This window comes from Phoxinus phoxinus (genome assembly GCF_949152265.1).
Source record: "Phoxinus phoxinus genome assembly, chromosome: 5".
NCBI lineage: Eukaryota > Metazoa > Chordata > Actinopteri > Cypriniformes > Leuciscidae > Phoxinus > Phoxinus phoxinus.
Window position 1 is genome coordinate 20,233,587 of NC_136880.1, and position 21,806 is coordinate 20,255,392.

General features: G+C 43.1%; 2 protein-coding genes across 2 annotated transcripts; one reads left to right on the plus strand and one right to left on the minus strand.

Annotated features, from left to right (window-relative positions):
- The first annotated feature begins 56 nt into the window (after positions 1-56).
- On the plus strand, positions 57-4,067 carry fam151a (family with sequence similarity 151 member A). The gene is made up of 8 exons (XM_079611683.1): positions 57-185; positions 397-552; positions 737-886; positions 970-1,129; positions 1,870-2,094; positions 2,172-2,308; positions 3,040-3,174; positions 3,270-4,067. The coding sequence occupies exons 1-8, from the start codon at positions 107-109 to the stop codon at positions 3,926-3,928; spliced, it is 1,701 nt and encodes a 566-aa protein (XP_079467809.1). The 5' UTR covers positions 57-106; the 3' UTR covers positions 3,929-4,067.
- A 54-nt stretch (positions 4,068-4,121) lies between these two features.
- Positions 4,122-21,267, minus strand: acot11a (acyl-CoA thioesterase 11a). The gene is made up of 16 exons (XM_079611682.1): positions 20,937-21,267; positions 19,250-19,461; positions 18,893-18,962; positions 18,515-18,575; positions 17,711-17,812; positions 17,281-17,428; positions 16,459-16,609; positions 15,220-15,339; positions 14,981-15,119; positions 14,807-14,862; positions 14,476-14,542; positions 14,016-14,099; positions 13,799-13,932; positions 13,446-13,577; positions 5,193-5,319; positions 4,122-5,111 (listed from the first exon to the last, which is right to left on the minus strand). Exons 2-16 carry the CDS (start codon positions 19,434-19,436, stop codon positions 4,920-4,922), a joined length of 1,770 nt encoding a protein of 589 aa, XP_079467808.1. The 5' UTR covers positions 19,437-19,461; positions 20,937-21,267; the 3' UTR covers positions 4,122-4,919.
- Between the last annotated feature and the right edge of the window lie 539 nt (positions 21,268-21,806).

Genomic DNA, 21,806 nt, shown 5'->3' on the forward strand with positions numbered 1-21,806 from the left:
GATAGACGACAAAAAAGAAAAGAACTGCAACAATGAGGATGATGAAGAGGGAGAGAGAGTAGAACCGAAAACAATTCTGGGGATCTTTACAAGAGAGCAGTTCATCATGTTATGTGTTGGTGTCGGTCTGATTGCACTTCTTCTCATCGTTGTTTTAACTTCAGTATTTGTGATCAGGAGATCAGGTATGAAGCCTCTTCGGGTTTTATAGTACATAACATTGAATATTGATTGATGTAGAGTTCAGAATGTGTCCATATGCAACACCACTTATCAGGTACATAATGATGAAATGGTGCGCATTATGAATTTCAGAGTAAATTGAGAGAAAACGATACTGATTATATCCATTTTTTTTTTTGTGGATTTGTGGATACTGCTTGCGCATGATCTCAGATGCTTCAGTCGACGTGGACATGGAGCCTTTCCCAACTGGTGGAGACATGCTTGACTTTCTTCTCCAAACTGGAGAGATTCGGGAGAAAGATGGTCTTTATGCAACATGGTATCACTCAGCCAACAATAAGTCTGAGATGAACAAGGCCTTGAACAGTAAGAGTTATCTGTTGTTTTATCTTAACACCTTTGTTCAAGGTTGTGCTTGTGTACATTCAGTTACCAGTTGCATGATAATAATAACATATTTTTCTGTGAAATGTAGGTGTTAGATATGATAAACACAATCTATGAGAGCTCTGATAGTCATAAACTCTACAGGTGATATTGTACATTACAGGTGATGTATTGATCCTGGAGGCTGATATAAATGTACAAGGCCATAATACAGCCAACGAAACCAATATTCCCATCATGGCCCATCCACCGGACATATACAGTGACAACACTCTGGAGGACTGGCTGGATGCTGTACTCAAATCAAAGAAAGGTGAACAACCTGGAACATTAGTATCCGATTTTATATACTGAAGACATGGTGAGCATTGCTTTGTTGTGCTCATCCTTCATTAGGGGTAAAGCTGGATTTTAAGAGTATTAATGCTGTGGAGCCCTCATTGGATCTGCTGAGAGAGAAAAACCAAACGGGGATCAACCGCCCAGTGTGGATAAATGCAGATATTCTTCTTGGTCCTAATGTCCCTGATTTCTGGCCAGTGGTCAATGCCTCTGAGTAAGAATGTATTCAATATCTCATTTCATTTGTAACACTTGAATGTGGTTCAGTTTACTTTGTGATTTGGGCCTCTATTTGGTACAGTAATGATCAAAATGTTTACATAAAGCGCTGTAAAACTTGAATTTCTTTCAACACAATGTTGTAAGTACGTCCCATTGGGTAATCGGAAATAGTTATATGCACACTTGCGGTCTTCAAGCCCACTTGAACACTTGGGCCAAATACAGGAAATACGTCATGTAAGTAGACAAAGACTACAACAACTACCGGGCCAGGCACTCTCTAATGGTTATTTGTAGGTTTCATTTTTATAACCAAAAATTACTGTTACCAGAACATTCTGGGGACCAGAAATTGTTTGCTTAGGTGGTGTTTTGTTCATGAATGAAACAGTGTCTTTGAATGAGTTTGGATGAGTGAATAATTCAATGACTCACTCATAAAAACTGGCAGCTGTTTGTTCCTGGATGAATCAGTGTATTTGAACAAATTGGTTGAATGAAGGGTTTAATGAATGGCTTAATTCACTCGTATAGACAGTCACTTATCGCCATATACTGGCGTGACTCAGTGAAAAATCCCCACTGAGTCCGAAACCTGTGAACACAGGCAAATGGAGTGATACAAAGAGTGGCAAAACAACTTAGACTTATTGGGAATGATATTCTGAACAACATAACTAATTCTGTGACCTGTTGATTGCTTAATGTTTTTTTTTTTACTTTTATTTCAAGGTTTTTTGAGCTCATTCAGCTGAAATTTCCTGACGTCACCATCTCTCCAGGATGGAAGGTTCTTTATCTTTCCATCTTCCCCAATGTGACATACACGCGCAGTATGGTGGAGCAGATGTACTCTACTGTAAGACACCTCCCTCAGAAAATCACCTTTCCTGTCCATGCTTTGATGGCAAAGAATGGGTGGCCACACCTGAGCTGGCTCCTCAGCCAATCTTCAAGGTAACTCAGTTACTTCAGTCATTTAAGTTAAAAAAAGATGATGATGATGTTTATACTATGTCTTGTTTATGATACAGGTTTAGTTTAACACTGTGGCAAGGAAAGGAGAACCCCACTGTGAATGATCTTCTCTTCGTCAGAGACAACAGCAACCCTCAGCGCATCTATTATGACATCTATGAGCCTGTGCTCTCACAGTTCAAAGAAGCTACAAGTGAGTGACTTCATGGTTTTAAATATTACACCTCACATAGTGTGTAGCGATGCACAATATATTGGTAGCATATATAGGTTATCTGCACAAATTAAATCTGTTTTTACATTAGATTAACTTTGTCACACTCTTAAAAATAAAAGTACTTTATGGGTATCTGTGGTTCCATGAAATAACCTTTAACATCCATGCTATCTTTCAATTACAAAAAAGGTATAAAGGTTTATAGTGGGAAAAGTTTATTTAGAATAGAAACTCTAAGAAGAACATGAACATCTCACTGAATGAGAATAACAGAATCCACTTTCCAAGAACAACAATGAACGGCTCGTTTGGACTACAACGCGATATTTCTGGGCTTTATGAAGTCATAATGTTCCTCATTTGAATAGTTCCCCTGGCCTTTGGAATTAAAATAGCCCCACATCATCACATACCCTTCACCGTACCTAGAGATTGGCATATTTTGCCATCCCATCATTACATTAATGATGGGATGCTTGGAGTCTACTATTTAAAATGATTGATATTATTTGTGTTTTATTTTTAATGTATTTAGACAGAATAGTGTAGAATTGTATTTATTTATCGGTAATAGCCCATAACATGAAAATAATTCGAACAATATTTATTTCCTTATTATTATTTCGCTTCTCAGTTTTGTCCATAATTTTAATATTGATGCATCCCAAATTGTGTATATCAGTAACACAGGCATCTTGATTTCTCAGAGCTGAGAAACAGACCCAGAAGATTCTATCCAGGTGGAGACGTGGTTGACTACTTCAGGCCGGTGAATGGTGACGGACTCAACATCCAGTGGGACACAGTGACTGATAAAGATTCTTTGCTATCTTTGCTTAAAGGTGTGAATTTAACAACTTGGATGGATAGATATTGTGGAAATGCATAGATCTTTGTATATTGTTAATGCAAGAATTATTTTTTATTTTTTTTGCAGATAGCCCTGGAGGAATGCTGGTGATCCCAGTATTATCTAGGGTAGGTCAACCAAACATTCCTGTCGTTCAGGGTTCCCAACCTGAGCTTCCTCTTCAGGACTGTCTGGAGCTGATTCTTGCCTCTAAGAAGCCGTGGGGACTCTACTTAAGGATAAAGTCCCAGAATCATCTGAGCCCCTCGCTGGAGCTCCTTCGTCGGGCCTATGACAGAGACCTGCTGCACCACCCCACCTGGGTCAGCATGGACGTAGCCCACGGAGCTTTCCACATCCACGGCTATGTGATGGGAGAAGAGTTCTTGAGAACCATTAATCAAATCTTTCCATATGTGACTCTGGCTCCAGGTTGGCCTAAAGAGGTTCTCAATGACGGCTACACACCAGAACTGGTGGAGGACATGGTGCAGCTCTTCCAGGGGGCCTGGCAACATGTTTCACTGCAGCTGCAGGTCGAGGCTCTGGAAAGGACTGTGACTGGATATAAGAGCCTTATCTATGCACAATCAAGCTTCTCACTGACTATAGAGAAGCGGGTAGAGGACAGAGGCCTCAATTCTGGGATTGAAAGCTTAATGTCTATCCGAGCAGCGAATAGACAGCGGAGCTTCTACAATATGTCTAATATATACAGAAAACATACAGCAAGTCTGTTAGTCTGAAAATCAAGATCATATATCTTTGACAAAGACATCGCAAAATCAAAGTCAACCATAATGCTGTTTAGATAGTCCACCGACAAGATAATGTACATAAATGTTAATTGAAAACTTCTTTCATAGCTCTAAGAATTTAAATTATTGACACTACTTTTTTGTCTTTTTTTTTCATACATACGATAGAAATAGGACTTTTAACAAATATTTATTTTAACTAAATTTTCAGCAATTGTGAGCAACTAAATCAGTAAACAGACACAATTAGTCGTTTTATATACATCACTGCACCAAAAAATAATACTGAAAAAACAAAGCAAATAGAGACATGTTAATGTTCTAAAATTATCTCTCTTTTTTTAAAGGGACATATAAGTGTTATTTCAGCTATTTTCAGTTATTTCAGCACGGATTGCTGTTATGGGACCTGTCACAATGTAACAGAGGTTTTGCAAAATGGCTGTTACTGGACCCTACAAAAACATTTTTTCTCAATTGTAAAGAGCTTAGTCATTGAAGATAACAACTTGTTTAATTACGAACGTCAGAAAAGGGAGAGAAAATAGTCATGTGATGCAAACATTTTAAAAAATAACCCTAAAGATTCAGTGAGTGAGTGAACCATATGACAGAAATTAATTTTAGGCTTATCTGTGATTTATTAAAATTATTTGTCAGATAAAAAATTTGTTCACAAATCAAACTCGTTTCACTTCATATTTGTTGTGAGCAACCAGTGAGGAAAATGCATTTCCTCACTGTTTTTTTTTTTTTTGTTTATTTTGCGCCACACAGTCTTTCCCTCTCATCACATTCAATTCAAACTGCAACCTCACAATCCAACTAAAGCATTGGTTTTTCATTCAGTCCTAGTGAAAAAAAAAAAAGGATCAATTCTGAATAAGAACCGGTTCTTAATTAATTATGGACTTATGAGGGAAAAAGAATAAAATGCCGCAAACGTATTGGATCTGGCCCCTTTAAAAGCATAAAGATTTCATGATGAGTTGAGCCCCGCAGCAACAGCAGGTCGTGACGTAGAAGGGGTGAATGTAGGTGTGCTGACTATGTTGTCCAGCAGATACTGGCTGCATGCACGGAAATTTGAGTAGAAACTGGATGAGAGGCCTGCGATGTCAGTGGAGATGTACGGCATCACTTCTGGACTGGCCTGATTATAGTAGGAAATCTGAGGGCAAAACGAGAAACATGTCACACACTTCAGTGAGGAAGTACATAGTGAGCATCACAAAGGACTATTTTTTCTTACCTTTGAGACACTTTTCGACACCTCATAAATGGTGAACCCAGCACAGACCACCTCACCCCTGTTGAACCCCTCTGTGGGTGGATGAGTGGGTAGAGCGACTGATCGTAGGGCAATAACATACGGATCCCTAGAAAACAAATATAAATGTTTTACAGAAAGTAATTTTGCTGCATTCATGCCATGTCGAGATGTACTGAAATTACTAGATGACAACATGTGACGTTTCTAACACTATTAATGCCTAAATAAGTCTTTGTACTTTGAGTAATCAATAAACAAAACCACAAGACATCAAGACATCAAGCCTTATTAATCCTCATCCTCTCCACACATTCTGTAACAAATCCTTCCCTCGTTGGTCAAAATTACCCAAAGCCCTAATATTATACGAATGTTTTTATATTATTTCATTTTAATAATATTGTTTCAATTTTTTATGCAATTTATTGGAGTTATTTTAGTACTTTTCATTTTATGTACCTTTAAATTACTAGATTTGATCAATAAATAGCACAATTTAAGCACATTCTTCAAATTCTTAAATTCTTTAACTTAACTTAATTCAATTCAAAATAACTTTCCAATACATGCATAACCAGCTCAAAATATCTCATGTGGGTGTCTCTGCAGACCTCTGTAGAAATAAAATAATATAACATGATACTTCATGACTCTAGCCACTAGATGGTCTTATAGCTCAATATGGAGCAAATGAGCTGTTCCTCTGGGTCCTGAAGTTAGTTCTTGAGTTTATCTCTTTAGTATGCATTTAGATACACATGTACACATAATAAAATCATTTTTTGGTAATGTTTGAGCATTTTTAGGTTTCATTTTGAGCATTTTTAAGGGTTTTATATTATACTTTAGCATTCCGCGCATTCCTAACAAGGGATGGGAAGGATTTGGTCCTTTTTTATTACAACCACATAAACTCCTCGAATCCAGTAAAAAAAAAATGTGTGTACCAGTATCGTCTCGGTTACGGATGTAACCCTCGTTCCCTGAGTAGGGAACGGAGACGTTACGTCGAAATGACGACGAATGGGGTTCGCTTAGAAGCCTATCCTCTTCGAATATTAATAAAACGAGCCAATGGCAAGCAAATGCCATGGGTCTGCTGAATTTGCATAGCGTAACTCCGCCCCACAGTGTGGGTATATAAGGAAGTGAGCCGGCAACATGCAGATATGTTTCTTCGCTGAAGGAGCCAAGCTGAACTCAGGCTGTTCCAGCGGTACAGCGGAAGTGGCAGGAAGACGTAACGTCTCCGTTCCCTACTCAGGGAACGAGGGTTACATCCGTAACCGAGACGTTCCCTTTCGTAGTCACTTCGAGTTACGTCGAAATGACGACGAATGGGGTTCCCAGTCCAATCACGCCACCTCGGCTGTCTTCCAGTGCCCTGCGTAAGTCTGAGCTCCCTGTCGTGAGACTAGCACGGACGAAGGACTCCTACTTAACACAGGAATACCAAGGTACACTGGGAAGCATATCACAGTGGAATATGCAATCAGTGCCCGCCCGAAGGGGGGGGGGACTTAAGAAAACACATATGACCCGGAGGGGGGAGCATACGGAGAACACTGGGGTGTCCAGCCCGTAGGGTGGAGTATTTCAACCCCAGGGGTGGCAGACTGGCTTGCCAAGGGAAAGACACATGCTCGAAGGAGGCTTACAGTGGAAATACACACGTGGGGGTCGCCCAGCGGGGGAACCATGCACATGGTGGCACCTAGCCAACGCGAAAGCTGCCGGAGGCATAACTCTGGCGTTGACGTCAACAGCGCTGGAGGAACTCAGGGCTTATCAGGCTCACCTGAGGAGAATATCGCACGTATCCAGTCCGTGGAGTGGAATGGCGAGCAAGCGAAGACACCTGAGCGGGTCCTAGCACCGGCTGGTTGAAGCGAGTACTCGGGAGGACACTGGCTCCACTCGGAGATTGTAGAATCTGGCGAATGTGTTGGGTGTCGCCCAGCCTGCAGCTCTGCAGATGTCTGTTAGCGAGGCGCCATGCGCTAGAGCCCAAGAGGAGGCCACACTCCGGGTGGAGTGGGCCGTCACACCAAGGGGGCACGGTCGACCTTGCTGCTGGTAAGCCAAAGCAATGGCGTCCACTATCCAGTGAGACAACCTTTGCTTGGAGAGAGCCCTTCCCTTCAGCTTCCCACCATAACAGACAAAGAGCTGGTCTGAGGTCCTGAAACATTGCGTTCTGTCTACGTAAGCACGGAGGGCGCGTACTGGACAGAGCAATGCCAAGGCTGGGTCTGCCTCCTCCAGGGGCAGCGCTTGCAGGTTCACCACCTGGTCCCGGAAGGGAGTGGTGGGAACCTTGGGCACATATCCAGGCCGGGGTCTCAGGATCACGTGAGAAAAGGCCGGCCCGAATTCCAGGCACGCTTCGTCTACAGAAAATGCGTGCAGGTCCCCTACCCTCTTGATGGAGGCCAGAGCAACCAGGAGCGCTGTCTTAATTGACAGGAACTTAAGCTCCACTGATTGCAGAGGCTCAAAGGGAGCACTCTGCAGGGCAGTTAGTACCACTGAGAGGTCCCAAGAGGGAACGAGAGGAGGGCGAGGAGGCTGTAGTCTCCTCGCTCCTCTCAGGAACCTGATGACCAGGTCGTGCTTTCCCACGGACTTACCATCAACTGCGTCGTGATGTGCGGCGATAGCGGCAACATATACTTTCAGGGTGGAGGGAGACAGCCTTCGCTCCAACCCATCCTGCAGGAAGGAAAGCACGACACTGATCGGGCATGATCTGGGGTCTTCTGAGTGAGAAGAGCACCAAGAGACGAAGAGGTTCCACTTTAACGCGTAGGCATGTCTAGTGGACGACGCTCTAGCGGAAGTGATGGTAGCCACCACCGCTGGTGGTAGGGTACTCAAACCTGCCTCGTCCCGTCCAGGAGCCACACGTGGAGGTTCCAGAGATCGGGACGAGGGTGCCAAAGGGTGCCCCGTCCCTGAGAAAGGAGGTCCTTCCTCAGAGGAATTGGCCAGGGAGGTGCTGTCGCGAGGAGTACAAGTTCGGAGAACCAGGTTCGGGTGGGCCAGTGCGGCGCAACCAATATGACCTGCTCCTCGTCCTCCCTGATCTTGCACAGGGTCTGTGCAAGAAGGCTCACTGGGGGAAACGCATACTTGCGGAGGCCCCGGGGCCAGCTGTGCGCCAGAGCGTCCGTGCCGAGCGTGCCCTCGGTCAGGGAGTAAAACTGGGCGCAGTGGGACGAGTCGTGGGAGGCAAACAGGTCTACCTGTGCGTCCCCGAACTGATCCCAAATCAGCTGGACCGCCTGGGGATGGAGTCTCCATTCTCCAGGAAGAGGCTGAAGCCGTGAGAGCTCGTCGGCTGCACAGTTCAGGTCTCCCGGAATATAAATGGCTCGAAGCGACCTCAGATGCTTCTGACTCCATAAGAGGAGGTGGCGGGCGAGTTGCGACATACGGCGGGAGCGTAGACCACCTTGTCGGTTGATGTACGCTACTGTCGCGGTATTGTCTGATCGGACTAGTACGTGCTGGTTCTTGAGCAGCGCCCGGAAGCGGTGCAGAGCGAGACGTACTGCCAGCAACTCGAGGCAATTGACATGCCATAGGCGGTGGGGTCCTGTCCAGGAGCCCGCGGCAGCATGTCCATTGCACATGGCACCCCAGCCCGTGGAGGAGGCATCCGTTGACACAACAACATGCCTGGAAACTCGTTCTAAGGGCACTCCGGCCCGTAGAAAGCTGAGGTTCGTCCACGGGGAGAAGGTCTGACGGCAGGTCGGAGTAACTGGTACTCGGAGCTTGCCCTGGTGCCATGCCCACCTCGGGACTCGATCGTGAAGCCAGTGCTGAAGCGGTCTCATATGAAGCAATCCGAGCGGCGTTACCGCGGCTGCAGATGCCATATGCCCCAGGAGCCTCTGAAAAAGTTTCAGTGGAACCGCACTCTTGCTCTGGATTTGTCTCAGGCAAGTCAGCAGTGACTGCGCGCGCTCGCTCGTAAGCTGCGCGCACATGGCGACCGAGTCGATTTCCATACCGAGAAAAGAGATCCTCTGCACGGGGCAAAGTTTGCTCTTCTCCCAGTTGACCCGAAGGCCCAGACGGACTAGGTGCCGGAGCACTAGGTCCCTGTGTTCGCAAACCTGGTCCCGAGAGTGAGCTAGGATTAGCCAGTCGTCGAGATAATTCAGGATGCGAACCCCGTGTTGCCGTAGCGGCACAAGGGCTGCCTCGACGACCTTCGTGAAGACGCGAGGAGACAGGGCCAGCCCGAATGGGAGGACCGCGTACTGGTATGCCTGCCCCTCGAAAGCAAACCGTAGAAACGGCCTGTGTCGAGGAAGAATGGAGACATGAAAGTAGGCGTCCTTCAGGTCGATCGCTGCAAACCAATCCTGTGGCTGCACACATTCGAAAATGCGCTTGGCCGAGAGCATCTTGAACGGAAGCCTGTGAAGGGAACGGTTCAAGACGCGCAGATCCAGGATTGGTCGTAACCCACCGGTTTTCTTGGGGACAATGAAGTAGGGGCTGTAGAAGCCGGACCTCATTGCGGCTGGAGGGACAGTCTCGATCGCACCCTTCGCCAGCAGGGTGGCGACCTCCGCTCTCATGACAGGGGCATTGCCACCGACCATAGTAAAGCGGACTCCCCTGAAGCGGGGAGGAGACCGCGCGAACTGAATCGCATAGCCGAGCCTGATGGTCCGCGCGAGCCAGCGGGACAGGTTGGGAAGCTCTAACCAGGCTCCCAAGGACTGTGCCAGCGGGGTCATGCGGACGACAGACGTCCCCGCGGGGGTGCAGCGAAGCGGAATGACCGGCCCGGACGTGGGTGGCATAGCGGCCCGGTGTGGGGGCACGGTCATTAGCCGCGTCCTGCCAGAGGGAGCCAGGGAAGGACCAGCGTTCCACGGGGGCGTGCTCTGGCAGGGGTCTGGCGACAGAAGGGGATGAGAGCGGCGGGGCCCGTGGGCGGCGCGCACTGTCATTCCCTTCTGGGGGCTCAGAGATGGGGATATCAGTTCTTTCTTTAACCACATTAGGGTGCTGCCCACCCGTGGGTGAGCAGCGGGGAGTGGAGAACAAAGGATTCTCCCCCGGCCCTCCACCGGGGGAAGGAGTGGTCCTGCTACCATCTCCTGAGAAGAACTGATGGCCATCTCTGAGCAGCCCGTCTCAGGAGCGCCGCTTGGCCTGGCGTTTAGCGGGGCGCGGGGCTGGAGAGGGCTGGGGCGCCTGCCTGCGGCGTCCTCCACGACGCGGCCCGGGTGAAGGCTGCTGCTGGGGCCGTGCGGGAGGGGCGGGAGCCGCGGGAGGGCGCCCTCGGCGGCGAGCAGGCTGAGGCGTCTGAACCGACGGCTGGGTGGAGGCAGCAGCGGGCCGTCGGGGCAGAATATGACGAATAGCCTCAGTCTGCTTCTGGGCGGTTGAAAACTGTTGGGCAAAATCTTCAACCGCTCCGCCGAAGAGGCCAGCCTGGGATATGGGGGCGTCAAGCAGACGAGTCCGCTCAGCGTCCCTCATATCGGCCAGGTTGAGCCAGAGGTGTCTCTCCTGGACCACACTAGTGGACATCACCTGGCCCAGGGAGCGTGCGGTCACTTTCGTCGCCCGGAGAGCGAGGTCAGTGGCGGCACGCAGCTCATTGAAGAGCCCTGGGTCAGTCCTCCCCTCGTGCATGTCCCTGAGCATCTGGGCCTGGTAGACCTGCAGAGTGGCCATGGCATGCAATGAGGCGGCTGCCTGCCCCGCAGCTCTATAGGTCTTCGCCACCAGGGTCGACGAAAACCTACAGGCCTTGGAGGGGTGCTTAGGATCACCACGGGAAGAAGCACTCTGTGGACACAGTTGCATCGCAACAGAGCGTTCAACCATAGGCACCCCAGTGTACCCGTAAACAGCCGCCTGATCGAGAGGAGGAAAGGCGGAGGAGGTCGCCGAGCGATCACGGGAAGACAAGGGTGCCTTCCAGGACCTCGAGACCTCCTCATGCACATCCGGGAAGAAAGGCATTGGGGTTGGACGCCGACGTGAATCGGCGGCCGCGCCCAAAAACCAATCGTCCAGACGCGAGCGCTCGGGGCAGGGTGGCGGATTGCACTCTAACCCGATGCTCGCGGCTGCCCGGGAAAGCATGGCCGTCAGCTCGGGATCAGGATCGGGCAATGCTGACGCGCCCGGAGGCGGCAGCACAGCCGACCCCTCATCTCCCGAGGACTCTTGCCCACCTTGTGATGCTGTGATCGACATAGCATCGTCATTAGGAGCGCCAGACGGCGCACTCGGTCCGCCGCCGACCGTTGGCCGGGACTGATCGAGCGCATCATCTGGTCGGCTCGCGGGTTGCGGCACTTGAGAGGGGGATGTGGCCCGAGGACGAATCGTCGGTTGTTGTTGCCACACCGTCACCCTCAGGTCACCCTGGCCACCAGCCGAAGTACCAGCTCTATTACTAGAGGGGGTAGATCGGGGTGTGGATGAGGGGACTCTCACTCTTTCGAGATCACTGAGTCTCGACCGTAGTGTCGCGATGGTCATGTTTCCGCAATGAAAACATGAGTCATCCACAAGCGCTGCTTTGGCGTGCTCTAAGCCCAAACACGCAAAACAGCGATTGTGCCCATCTAAATCAGACAGCCAGTGACCACAACCAGAAGGGCACGGGCGATGCATCTTTAAAAAGACGTGCCACGCGCTTTGCTCTTTTAGAGAGAAGGAGAAATCCCCGCAGATGCTGAAGCGACCAGGGAGAGAACACACACACACTGGCAGATCACTGCTCAGATCGCAGGGAATGTGCACTCGCTGGAACTCGCTGTCACACCAACACCTGGAGGGAAGCTCGTCTCGAAGAGGAATAGAGATGATACTCAGGATGGCTTGTGGAGTGAAGGATAAACTTGGCTCCGAAAGCGAAAACATATCTGCATGTTGCCGGCTCACTTCCTTATATACCCACACTGTGGGGCGGAGTTACGCTATGCAAATTCAGCAGACCCATGGCATTTGCTTGCCATTGGCTCGTTTTATTAATATTCGAAGAGGATAGGCTTCTAAGCGAACCCCATTCGTCGTCATTTCGACGTAACTCGAAGTGACTACGAAAGGGAAACATGGTTTAAATGCAACAAAAGTCCTAAGGTCTCTAACCCCTTCGATGAACACTCCTTTTTTCTTTTTCTTTTCTTTTTTGAAAAGTTTTTGACCCGAGGAAAAGATGAGGGTAAACTTAGTTTAGTGGGACATTATGGCCTGGTTTCACAGACACAGATTAGATTAAGCCAGGATTAGGCCTTAGTCTAAATGGGACATTTAACTTGCTTTTAGAAACGTGTCTTAGGAAAAAGCATTTCTGCTGTGCATCTGGAGACAAAACAATGGCACTGAGATATTTTAAGATCTGTCAGGGCAAGTTGTTTTCAGTTAAAACTGCTCAAACATGCATTTTAGTCTGGGACTAGCTTAAGCCTCGTCTGTGAAACCGGGGGTATATGTATTAAACTATGTGAAGTTGTTTACAAAGTCATAATTACAAGTTCTACAAAAATGTGAACGCTTTTTACAAGTTGGAATCTCGGAATTACGGTACTTCCCGACAAGGCGCGAACATCTTTAGAGAAGCTTGCTTAAAGGTAGGGTAGGTCAGAATTGTAAAAAAAAACTTTTATTCAAATTTGTTTAAACTGTCTTTATATACCAATACATAATTAAAATGCAAGTACTCTGAAATAGAGAGTATAAAAAACTGAGTGACTCTAGTGTATTTAATCTTCAATAAACACAGCTCATTAATTCCATTCACTCCCACCTAAAAACGGGTGCGCGACTGCGCGCACGTGGGCAGAGCCAGTAATAGTGGCGGTAGTCATGGAGACGGAGAGTGACAGCCGCGCAAGCCAATCACTTGTTTCGTCCCGGTAGGAATTAATGAGCGGTGTTTTTTGAAGATTAAATACACTATAGTCTCTCAATTTTTATACTCTCTTTTTCAAAGTACTTACATTTTAATTATGTATTGGTATATAAAGACAGTTTAGGCCAATTTGAAAAAAAGTTCTTTAGACAATTCTTACCTACACAACCTTTAAAGGCAACATTAAATCCAAACTGATCTTATGTACTTATTCACATCCAAATGTGTTCGTAATCTCTGTCTTCTTTGTGATCTTGGTTCACTCAGAAATGCCACAGAACTAAAAGAGGTAGTAGCAAATATTGTTTATGTAGACTTAAATACCACATCCTCACCCGCTATCACAAGGCGGTCTTCTAGAGGCCAGTAAAATGAAGTCCTGAACTTTTCCTCCTTCACTGACCGAAGGAGTAACAACTCTATAGATGAAATCATCCTCATTGACCCTAATGAGCGGCTCACACAGACTGCACAATTAAAACAACACACAAAAAATTAAACATCACTTTAAACTGACATTTGGATTTGCAATTTTAAATCGTTATATCTACTTCAAATGTTACGTATGTATTTGTACCAAACATTTTCGAAATAAATTGATATAAAAGGAATCATTTATCCGTGCTCTTCCCTTTTTCATTTGTAATAATAAGTAGCTAATAGTACTGTGGTGTGTATGGTGTCTCACGTGTAGTGTTCGTCCCATTCCTGTCTGCGGCTGAGATCTGAGAGGAGGGTGAAGGCCCTTTGTGCTGGGACATCCATCTCGAACTCCACCCTGAAACACAGACTCTGACTCTCCTCCACTGTATACAGACTCACCTGCTCAGCGCAAGACAACGTGCATCTGATGTTACAGGGGGAACTTTACAATGTAAGACTGACGGATGGAGAGTAGCCCTTACATGACCCTTCTTTGAGCTGAGTTCCCAGTTGTTTTTGGCTGCAAGCATTTTCAGGGCTGACACATTATTGTAGCTCAGATACACCTGAAAATCAGAATAATCATCAAAGCTGCCTGTCCATACAACAGCACTATGAACATACAGGGGAAAGGAGATACACACTGTGAGTAAATGAAACCTTCGATTAATGTAGTACTAACATGTTTTAGTCAACATACATGGCAAGGTGTAACACAATACCATGTATTATTATGAGAAGTATTTTTGAAAATTGTCCAGTCATATTTACATAATTGTGCAATTCTTGTCCATTTTTATTGAGTTTATTTGGTATGTCTATCCTGATAAAACGTTTTTTTATTACTTTTTTTTTTACTTCTGCCCAATTTGTGCCACAAGTTTGGACCTTTTAATGGTAAATATTCGTATTTCAGGTATTTTCTGTAGCAGGGAAAGTTACCTGGTTACTAGGGTCCCATGGGACAGACAGTGGCACTTCAGTCTGCTTACATGAGATGATGTACTTCCTGAGGAGAAACAACTCATTATATCTCTAATATTTCCAGATTTTCTAGGAACAACAATTCAAATCCTGACTTTAAAGTTTAAGAAAGTAAAGTCCATGTATTATATTTTATGGATCTAGTTTTTAGCAGTGATGCACAGTGACAGCGCCATCTGTGGGTGAGCTGAGGATGTTGCATTCTAGCCGGCTCTTCTTACACAGTTTTGTGAGGTTATAAACTGGAGCTCTTGTTATCAGAATAAAAAATAAGCACCAGGTTTGCTACCTATCAAGTCGAATCTTCTTCCTGGCAAGAGCCTCCTGGTATCTCCTCTGTCCCTCCTGTCAAAACATTCAGAATAGCACTCAAAATGCAGATTTACTTAAACAATTGAATGAGTGTTGTCATGACCGTTCACACTATATAAGCACAATCTGGATTCAGATTTGGACTCCTCACCTGAGGTTCAGGTTTTATGGGAGGCAGTGGACGTGGCCTTCCTTTGTCATCCAGCACCTCAAACGTCATGAAGGCGCTGTTAATGTGCCGCAGAGGTTCCTCTCCGTGATAGGCTTCTGCACAGACGCCTACCTCCATACTGCAAAACCAGAGACACTGCCAGTCAGCTGACTGACATCATTACTGTGCAGTCATTAAAATCTAAATGCAGCTCGTGGATGCCTATTACACAAGCCCACCTGTTCTTGAATGTGTTATTGACAATGGCTTTCAGAACCAAACGATCTCCAACCTGGGATGGGCCTCTGAAGTGAAACATGTCTATGGTCCTCAGAGTAGGGTGAGCATTGCATAAACGACTGTTAAAAAATGAGAAAGCCATATCTTGAGTTTTTTTATGATTCATAATAAGACCATCATGATGTACTTTCTATAGAAACAAGAAGATTTGGTGGGACAGACTTAGTTTCAGGTGGTATTAGGGGAGGGACATTCTCATTTTAGAGAATTTTGCATATTGTTGTCCTATTGTTAGTTTAATTGCTTCTATTGCTCTCCTCATTTGTAAGTCGCTTTGGATTAAAACGTCTGCTAAATGATTAAATGTAAATGTAGAGAGCAGCTGATTGGACGGACATCTGTGTAGTGCAGGATGAGTCATAAATATTTTAAGTCGGACAAATAGTTTTTTCATGCACTGGTCTATGTTGACATTTTGGGCAATTTTGCTTCCATAACATTTCTTCTTTCAGACTAGCAGGAAGAAAACATCCAAAATGCACATTTAAGTGTTTTTTTGTTTTTTATTAAATGCTATCTATTGAGCCATAAATCTCCTCTTCGGTTGCACTAACATACACCAAACTCTTATCTATATTCTTAAGGTTTTTACAGATGGGTTTGATTATATATAATAATATTCATACACAAATTTGATTTTTTTGAAAAGTTTTTGAACCTCGCTTTTTATAAAATGTTCAGTTTTTTTGTTCTAGAAATGTATGTTCTTTTTGTTCTTATCAATGTAATTAATGTAATCGTCATCATTTATCATATATTATATATCATACATATTTAATTAGATAATTCCTCATTTGCATATTTAAACAACATTTCAGAAAACAAAACAATTGTGTTAATGTAATGTGATAAGTATAATTTAGTATAATTTATATATCTTCTAAAAGCACATGACAACTTTTAGGATTAAACTAGCAAACAGATGGCCTCAAATCCAACACACGTGAACTAAATGGCACAAATCTTAATTATGATTTCATGGAGTATTTAAGTAAGCTGAAGTTCATGCTCTTAGTTTTAATGAAAGCTTCAATGTCCTGTCATTGGAGAAGTCTCTTTTGCGGCACATTTATGACAACATTGCAAACCTTGAACCCTGATCTAGTGCAGGTTGAGGGTTTAAAGCTAAATATTAACTGCTGTATAAAAATGCACTTTACAAGTGTGTGGGCACAAACCTGGCTGCAATAGTAGCGACATTCTCCATCCAGGCCATAATCTGGCCTCCGAATGTGTTGACCTGGTGATTGGCATGAGGAGGAAGAACCAGCTCGACACTTTCCACTTGTGTCTTTTCCGTCGGCACAGCCTTGTCTTCATCACGGTTCTCTGCCTCACAAACAATAAAACACCTCCTTAAGGCGCTAAACAGATGCTTGGAGGAAACTAAACGATTGGGTAACACTTTACAATAAGGTTCATTTATTAAACATTATTTAATGTATTAACTAACATGAACAATACATTTGTTACAGTATTTATGAATCTTTGTTAATGTTAGTTAATATGAATAAAGCTGTTCATTGTTTGTTCATGTTAGTTCACAGTGCATTAACTCATGTTAACAAGATTTTAATAAAGTATTAGTAAATGTCGAAATTAACATTAACAAAGATGAATAAATGCTGTATAAGTGCAGTTCATTATTAGTTAACGTTAACTAATGTAGTTAACTAATGTTAACTAATGAACCTTATTGTAAAGTGTTACCAACGATTGTCTAGAATAGACCATGTGCAGGCGCATATAGCTGGCTCTAAAAATTTATATTCTGTCATAATTTACTCACCCTAATTTACTCCAATGGGGATTCTGAATATCTTATCCACAGAAGAAAGAAAGTCATACAGGTTTGGAATGACAAAGGTGAACTATCCCTTTAAGGCCATGTAACTCACTCTATCTGAGACAGAGTATGTGTTCAGTCTGTGACCGTTAGTGTAATGTTTGGGCATAGACTTGAGCGAAAGGGAAGTGTCTGCGTGTCTTACGACACTTACCCTCACTGATACTTCTCTGGAAGGTTTTGTTGTTGAGCAAGTCCTGCATGGTGTCGTGGTGAATGAGTCTCATCCTCCTCCTCTCAGCTGCTAGACTGTGCTCCACCTGCTCTTGCTGTGTGCAGGGCACAACCTGCTTCAGCTGCGCCTGCAATCACAGCCCAGAAAGACTTCTCATCTACATATAACCTAATTGTTGATAACCGGTTTAAAAACGAGCGCAGAGTAAAGGTGCATTCAAATGCTGTGCTGAATGCAATTGCATCAGCCTAGTTTATTCGCATGCCATTTGCAGTGTGTCCTTACATAAGATAATATTCCACAGCCACAACAAAAAATAAACTAATCAGTTTTTGAAATATGTTTTTGCCCATTAATTGGGATGTAAGTGGGCGCATAGACACATTATTATTGCATTGTGTTCTCATACCTTGTTTGCATCTGTGCGTCTGGCGACGAATGTGGCAAATGCCTGACACACTCTCCAATGACGGCCACTGTACAGGTCCTCACAGATGACTTCTATCCCCACCTCACACACAAACACAAATACAAATACATTCAGTCATAATTACCATTCTACTTATACAATAACTCTACTTAAACAATATTAAGACAACAATATTTTAGAACAAGGTGCTAGTAGAGAATTGCTTTTGATCCACTTTTTTCTTCCAGACTGTATTTTTAACCCTGTCAAATATGATATATAACAAAGTAGTGCCGTCAAATCGATTAATCGCGACTAATCGAATCTAAAATAATTGTTTATGTTTATATAATATGTGTGTGTATATATATATATATATATATATATATATATATATATTATACACACACACATATATATCATAAATATATAAATATAATAATGTATATACACATATTATAAACACAAACTTTTATTGTTTTAATTGAATAATAGCAATTAATCGAGTTGACAGCACAAATACAGAGTACTTATTTTCCAGATATGTTAAGGATCTGCTGTAATGAAAGTCTAGTTATATTACTTTGGAATATATGCTGTCTTTATAATATCACTTCATCTTTTTTTTTTTTTGAGACAGTATATGTAACTGGCTGTGCCTTTTATATTTTATGATTATCATACTTTCATGTGCTTGGCTTGAAAACGTCTAAAGTGTAACACAATAGTAAGAAAAACTTCTAAAAAAAATAATATATATATATATATATATACAGTGTGATTTGATTAAAATGTGTCTGTTACCTCCATGCTTGAGTTGAAGGCCCTGTTGACTTTGGCTTTAATGTTGACCACTTGTCCAACACTGAAAAATAAACGTGCGTGATAATGACAGTGTCTCATTAGTGATATATTAGAGGTTGTTTTCCATTGGGCTTGTATTCCTGAGACTCTCCTCACTAATCAAAGTTTCGTTTGATTGGTGTTGTTTTATTAGCACCGTCTGACAGGCTGGCAGAGTAATTAACAATCTTCAGTCTAATAGCAGTTTAATAGCACGATAAAACAGAAAGAACTGCCAGTACTCCCTAAGGCGAAATGACATGCTGGTTAGGATATTTTTCAAAAGACACTGAGATGTGGCTCTAATTATCTAAAACATAAGTGATATTTCTTCTGTACCCGATGGTGTGCTCGAAGTAGATGTCATCAACAGAAGCTGTCACACAGAGGCATCCAGCGTGTCTCTCCGCTGGAATACAAGCAGATCTAAATAAGTCATGTTGACACGAATGAATCTCACAGATTTACCTGTTCATGACTGACAGGTGGAAAAAAACAACTAATAATTGATCCCATATTGAAGTGTTTCCAGTAATGCAGTCACATGCACATCTAGATTATTTGCTCTAGGTTTGCTTAGTCATTGCAAACAAGTCCTCAATATTATACTAACACTCATATCCTTATATAGAGAAGTTCTGGAGCCTTTACAACGCAGGTTAAAGGTGCTTCGCATCACTCATTGTGCAAACTCACCAGACAGACATGCCGTGCAGTCCATCCATTTGAGCAGCTGTCCGATGCTCAGTTCTCCGCAGTGGTTGGCATGGCAGGGCAGCACTATCTGGCTCATCTTCACCTCTGAAGGGTTGCGATGCTGCTGCCCTTTATCCTCCAGGTGAAGGTCATGCAGATCGTTCTTAAGCTCGGACTTTGATGCCATGCTGATGAGCTGAAAGCCCCTGCAGCTGAGAAGAACAATAATAATGTTCAAAATTAGTATTAGAAACTGGAGTTTGTAACAGTTTTGAATAGCAATCCCATTAGGTATTTGGACACTTAACCAAACCTGTGAAGGTCATTGAATAAGATAACTAGAAAGTGAATAAACGATCTTCATCTTATTTTGATCCATATGTATTATTGTTTATTACTTTTGCCTAATGTTAATTATTAAATGCAGACCTAAAAGTAAATTTTACACCCAAAAAAGTCTATGTAGGCTAGCCTATATGTATAAAGCCACATGTATAAAGACATTGGTAATCTGTTAATGAGAGAAATAAAGGGACATAATCAAAATTATGAATATAAGACTACTAATATAAACAGTTGTAGGCTATTTTATATGTACAAACAATATAAGTATAGCTAAAAAAAGTGGAGATATGACAGCATGAAGTTGCGGTGTCAAAATGAAAGGCAATGACGTTATGGCAATGACGTCTCAGATAGTATGCGTAAATAAATTACTTTCGAGTGATTTGTTACAATTAGGCTACAAAAGTGCACATGTGCGTGTGCGTCACGCGCTAACAGACATTGGCTCTTGCGCGTGACGCACGCACACGCATTTGCGCTACTTATTTTCAAACACAATTTAAGCTGAATATGCAATATTCTTGTACGATGATGATTATTGTATAATTTGAATTCTTTGTTAAAAATAATACTGATAAAAAAATTAAAAAAATAAAAAAATAAAAATTGAAGCTGAATATATCGCCTACTGACGTAAAAAAAAGAAAAGAAAAAAAGAAGCTTAATTGGCCCCGGGACATTGACCTACTGTACCTATTTTCTTTTTCATTCACTTATTTACTAATGTATTTTAACCTTTTTAATTATTTATTTACTAATTTAATTGTTCATTTTAATCTTATTTTCCTTATTTATTTACTTTTATATTTTGTAATGCTGTTTTTCTCTAAACTTTTCCATAAGCTCCCTACAACTCCTTTGCAGCCCTCTGGACTGGGGTCCATGAACCCCAGTTTTAAAAAAATAAAATAAAAAATAGACTGGACTGGACCTGCTTAAACTAAACTTTTTTTCTTTCTTTTAAATGCATTTGTACTTGAGTACTTCAGATATAGTAATACTAACACACCACCACGTCAGTGTTGTACTTCTAGTTCGGTAACTACTCATTAGCCTACTGATAATTGCGCAACCCTCAATAAACCTCTGAAGTGACACGCCTCGCATTCACACCCTTCATTTAATGAGTAAAACTGAGATACATTCCTGTGCCATGCCAATAAGATTTGTCAACAAATTCACTTTAACATAAGAATAGAAGTTTGTTTGTGTTCTGCGCAGCGCCTTTACAATGGAGCGAATAGTGTGCAATTGTTGAATGACTATGCAGAACGGCATCAAAACAAGTTTTAGCTGAGACGTGGCTTGATGCATAGTTATAAAGTATCATTCACGCCCTTACCACGATCTTCCTTGAGAGTCTGGTTAAATTCAACACAGCAAAATCAACTCCAGTGAACGATAGACACGGAGTGTTCACGGAAGCGCGCAGCGCACGAGAGCTCAGCAAAAACCTCTTCAGTCGCGCGCGTGTAATGTTCACTAGTAGCCTGTTAGACCCGCCCCGTACATGTTTAGCTACTACATGTGTTGTGTAAAGTTCACGAAACTCTTAGGATCCTTGATCTATGATATCTCTCACATCAAAAACCATAACAAACTTAAAAGGAAAAAATCGTGTTTGCATTCAGCACGGAATGTGTTGACACCTGCGCTTTATCGCTTATTTTGCTGTCCGACAGGTGGCGCAATAAGTCTTCGAAAGCATATGATAGCGCTTCAACTAGAGTCAGGAGTCAACGAAGCTTTGTTAGCATTATTGTTAACATTTACAACAGTACCAACAGTACACGTAGAGTAGCCAATAGAAATATGTATTTTTAATAAATTTTAGGTAGGTTAAATTATTTTAAAATAATACACTAAATAATTGAGAGGATTCATTTAGTTACAAATCAACAATTGGATTAATAAATCACTCACTAATGTAATAAAAATGTGTTTTACATATATTATATTGCCAAAGCATTAATGCACACGATTAAACCATAGACAGTATGGATTAAACCAAATGACAGAAAAAAAAACATGTTATTAAAATTAACAAAATAACCTTCAATATGATTATCATTAAAAAAGAAAAGAAAAAAAGATCAAAGCCCGTCGATTTTTGAAGAAGATGTTTTTATTGTTTTAACTTTTATGCAGATAAGGGGGATCGTGAGGTCACGTCGAATAGTTTGATTGGTCTATGAAGCTGTCAATCATGCAC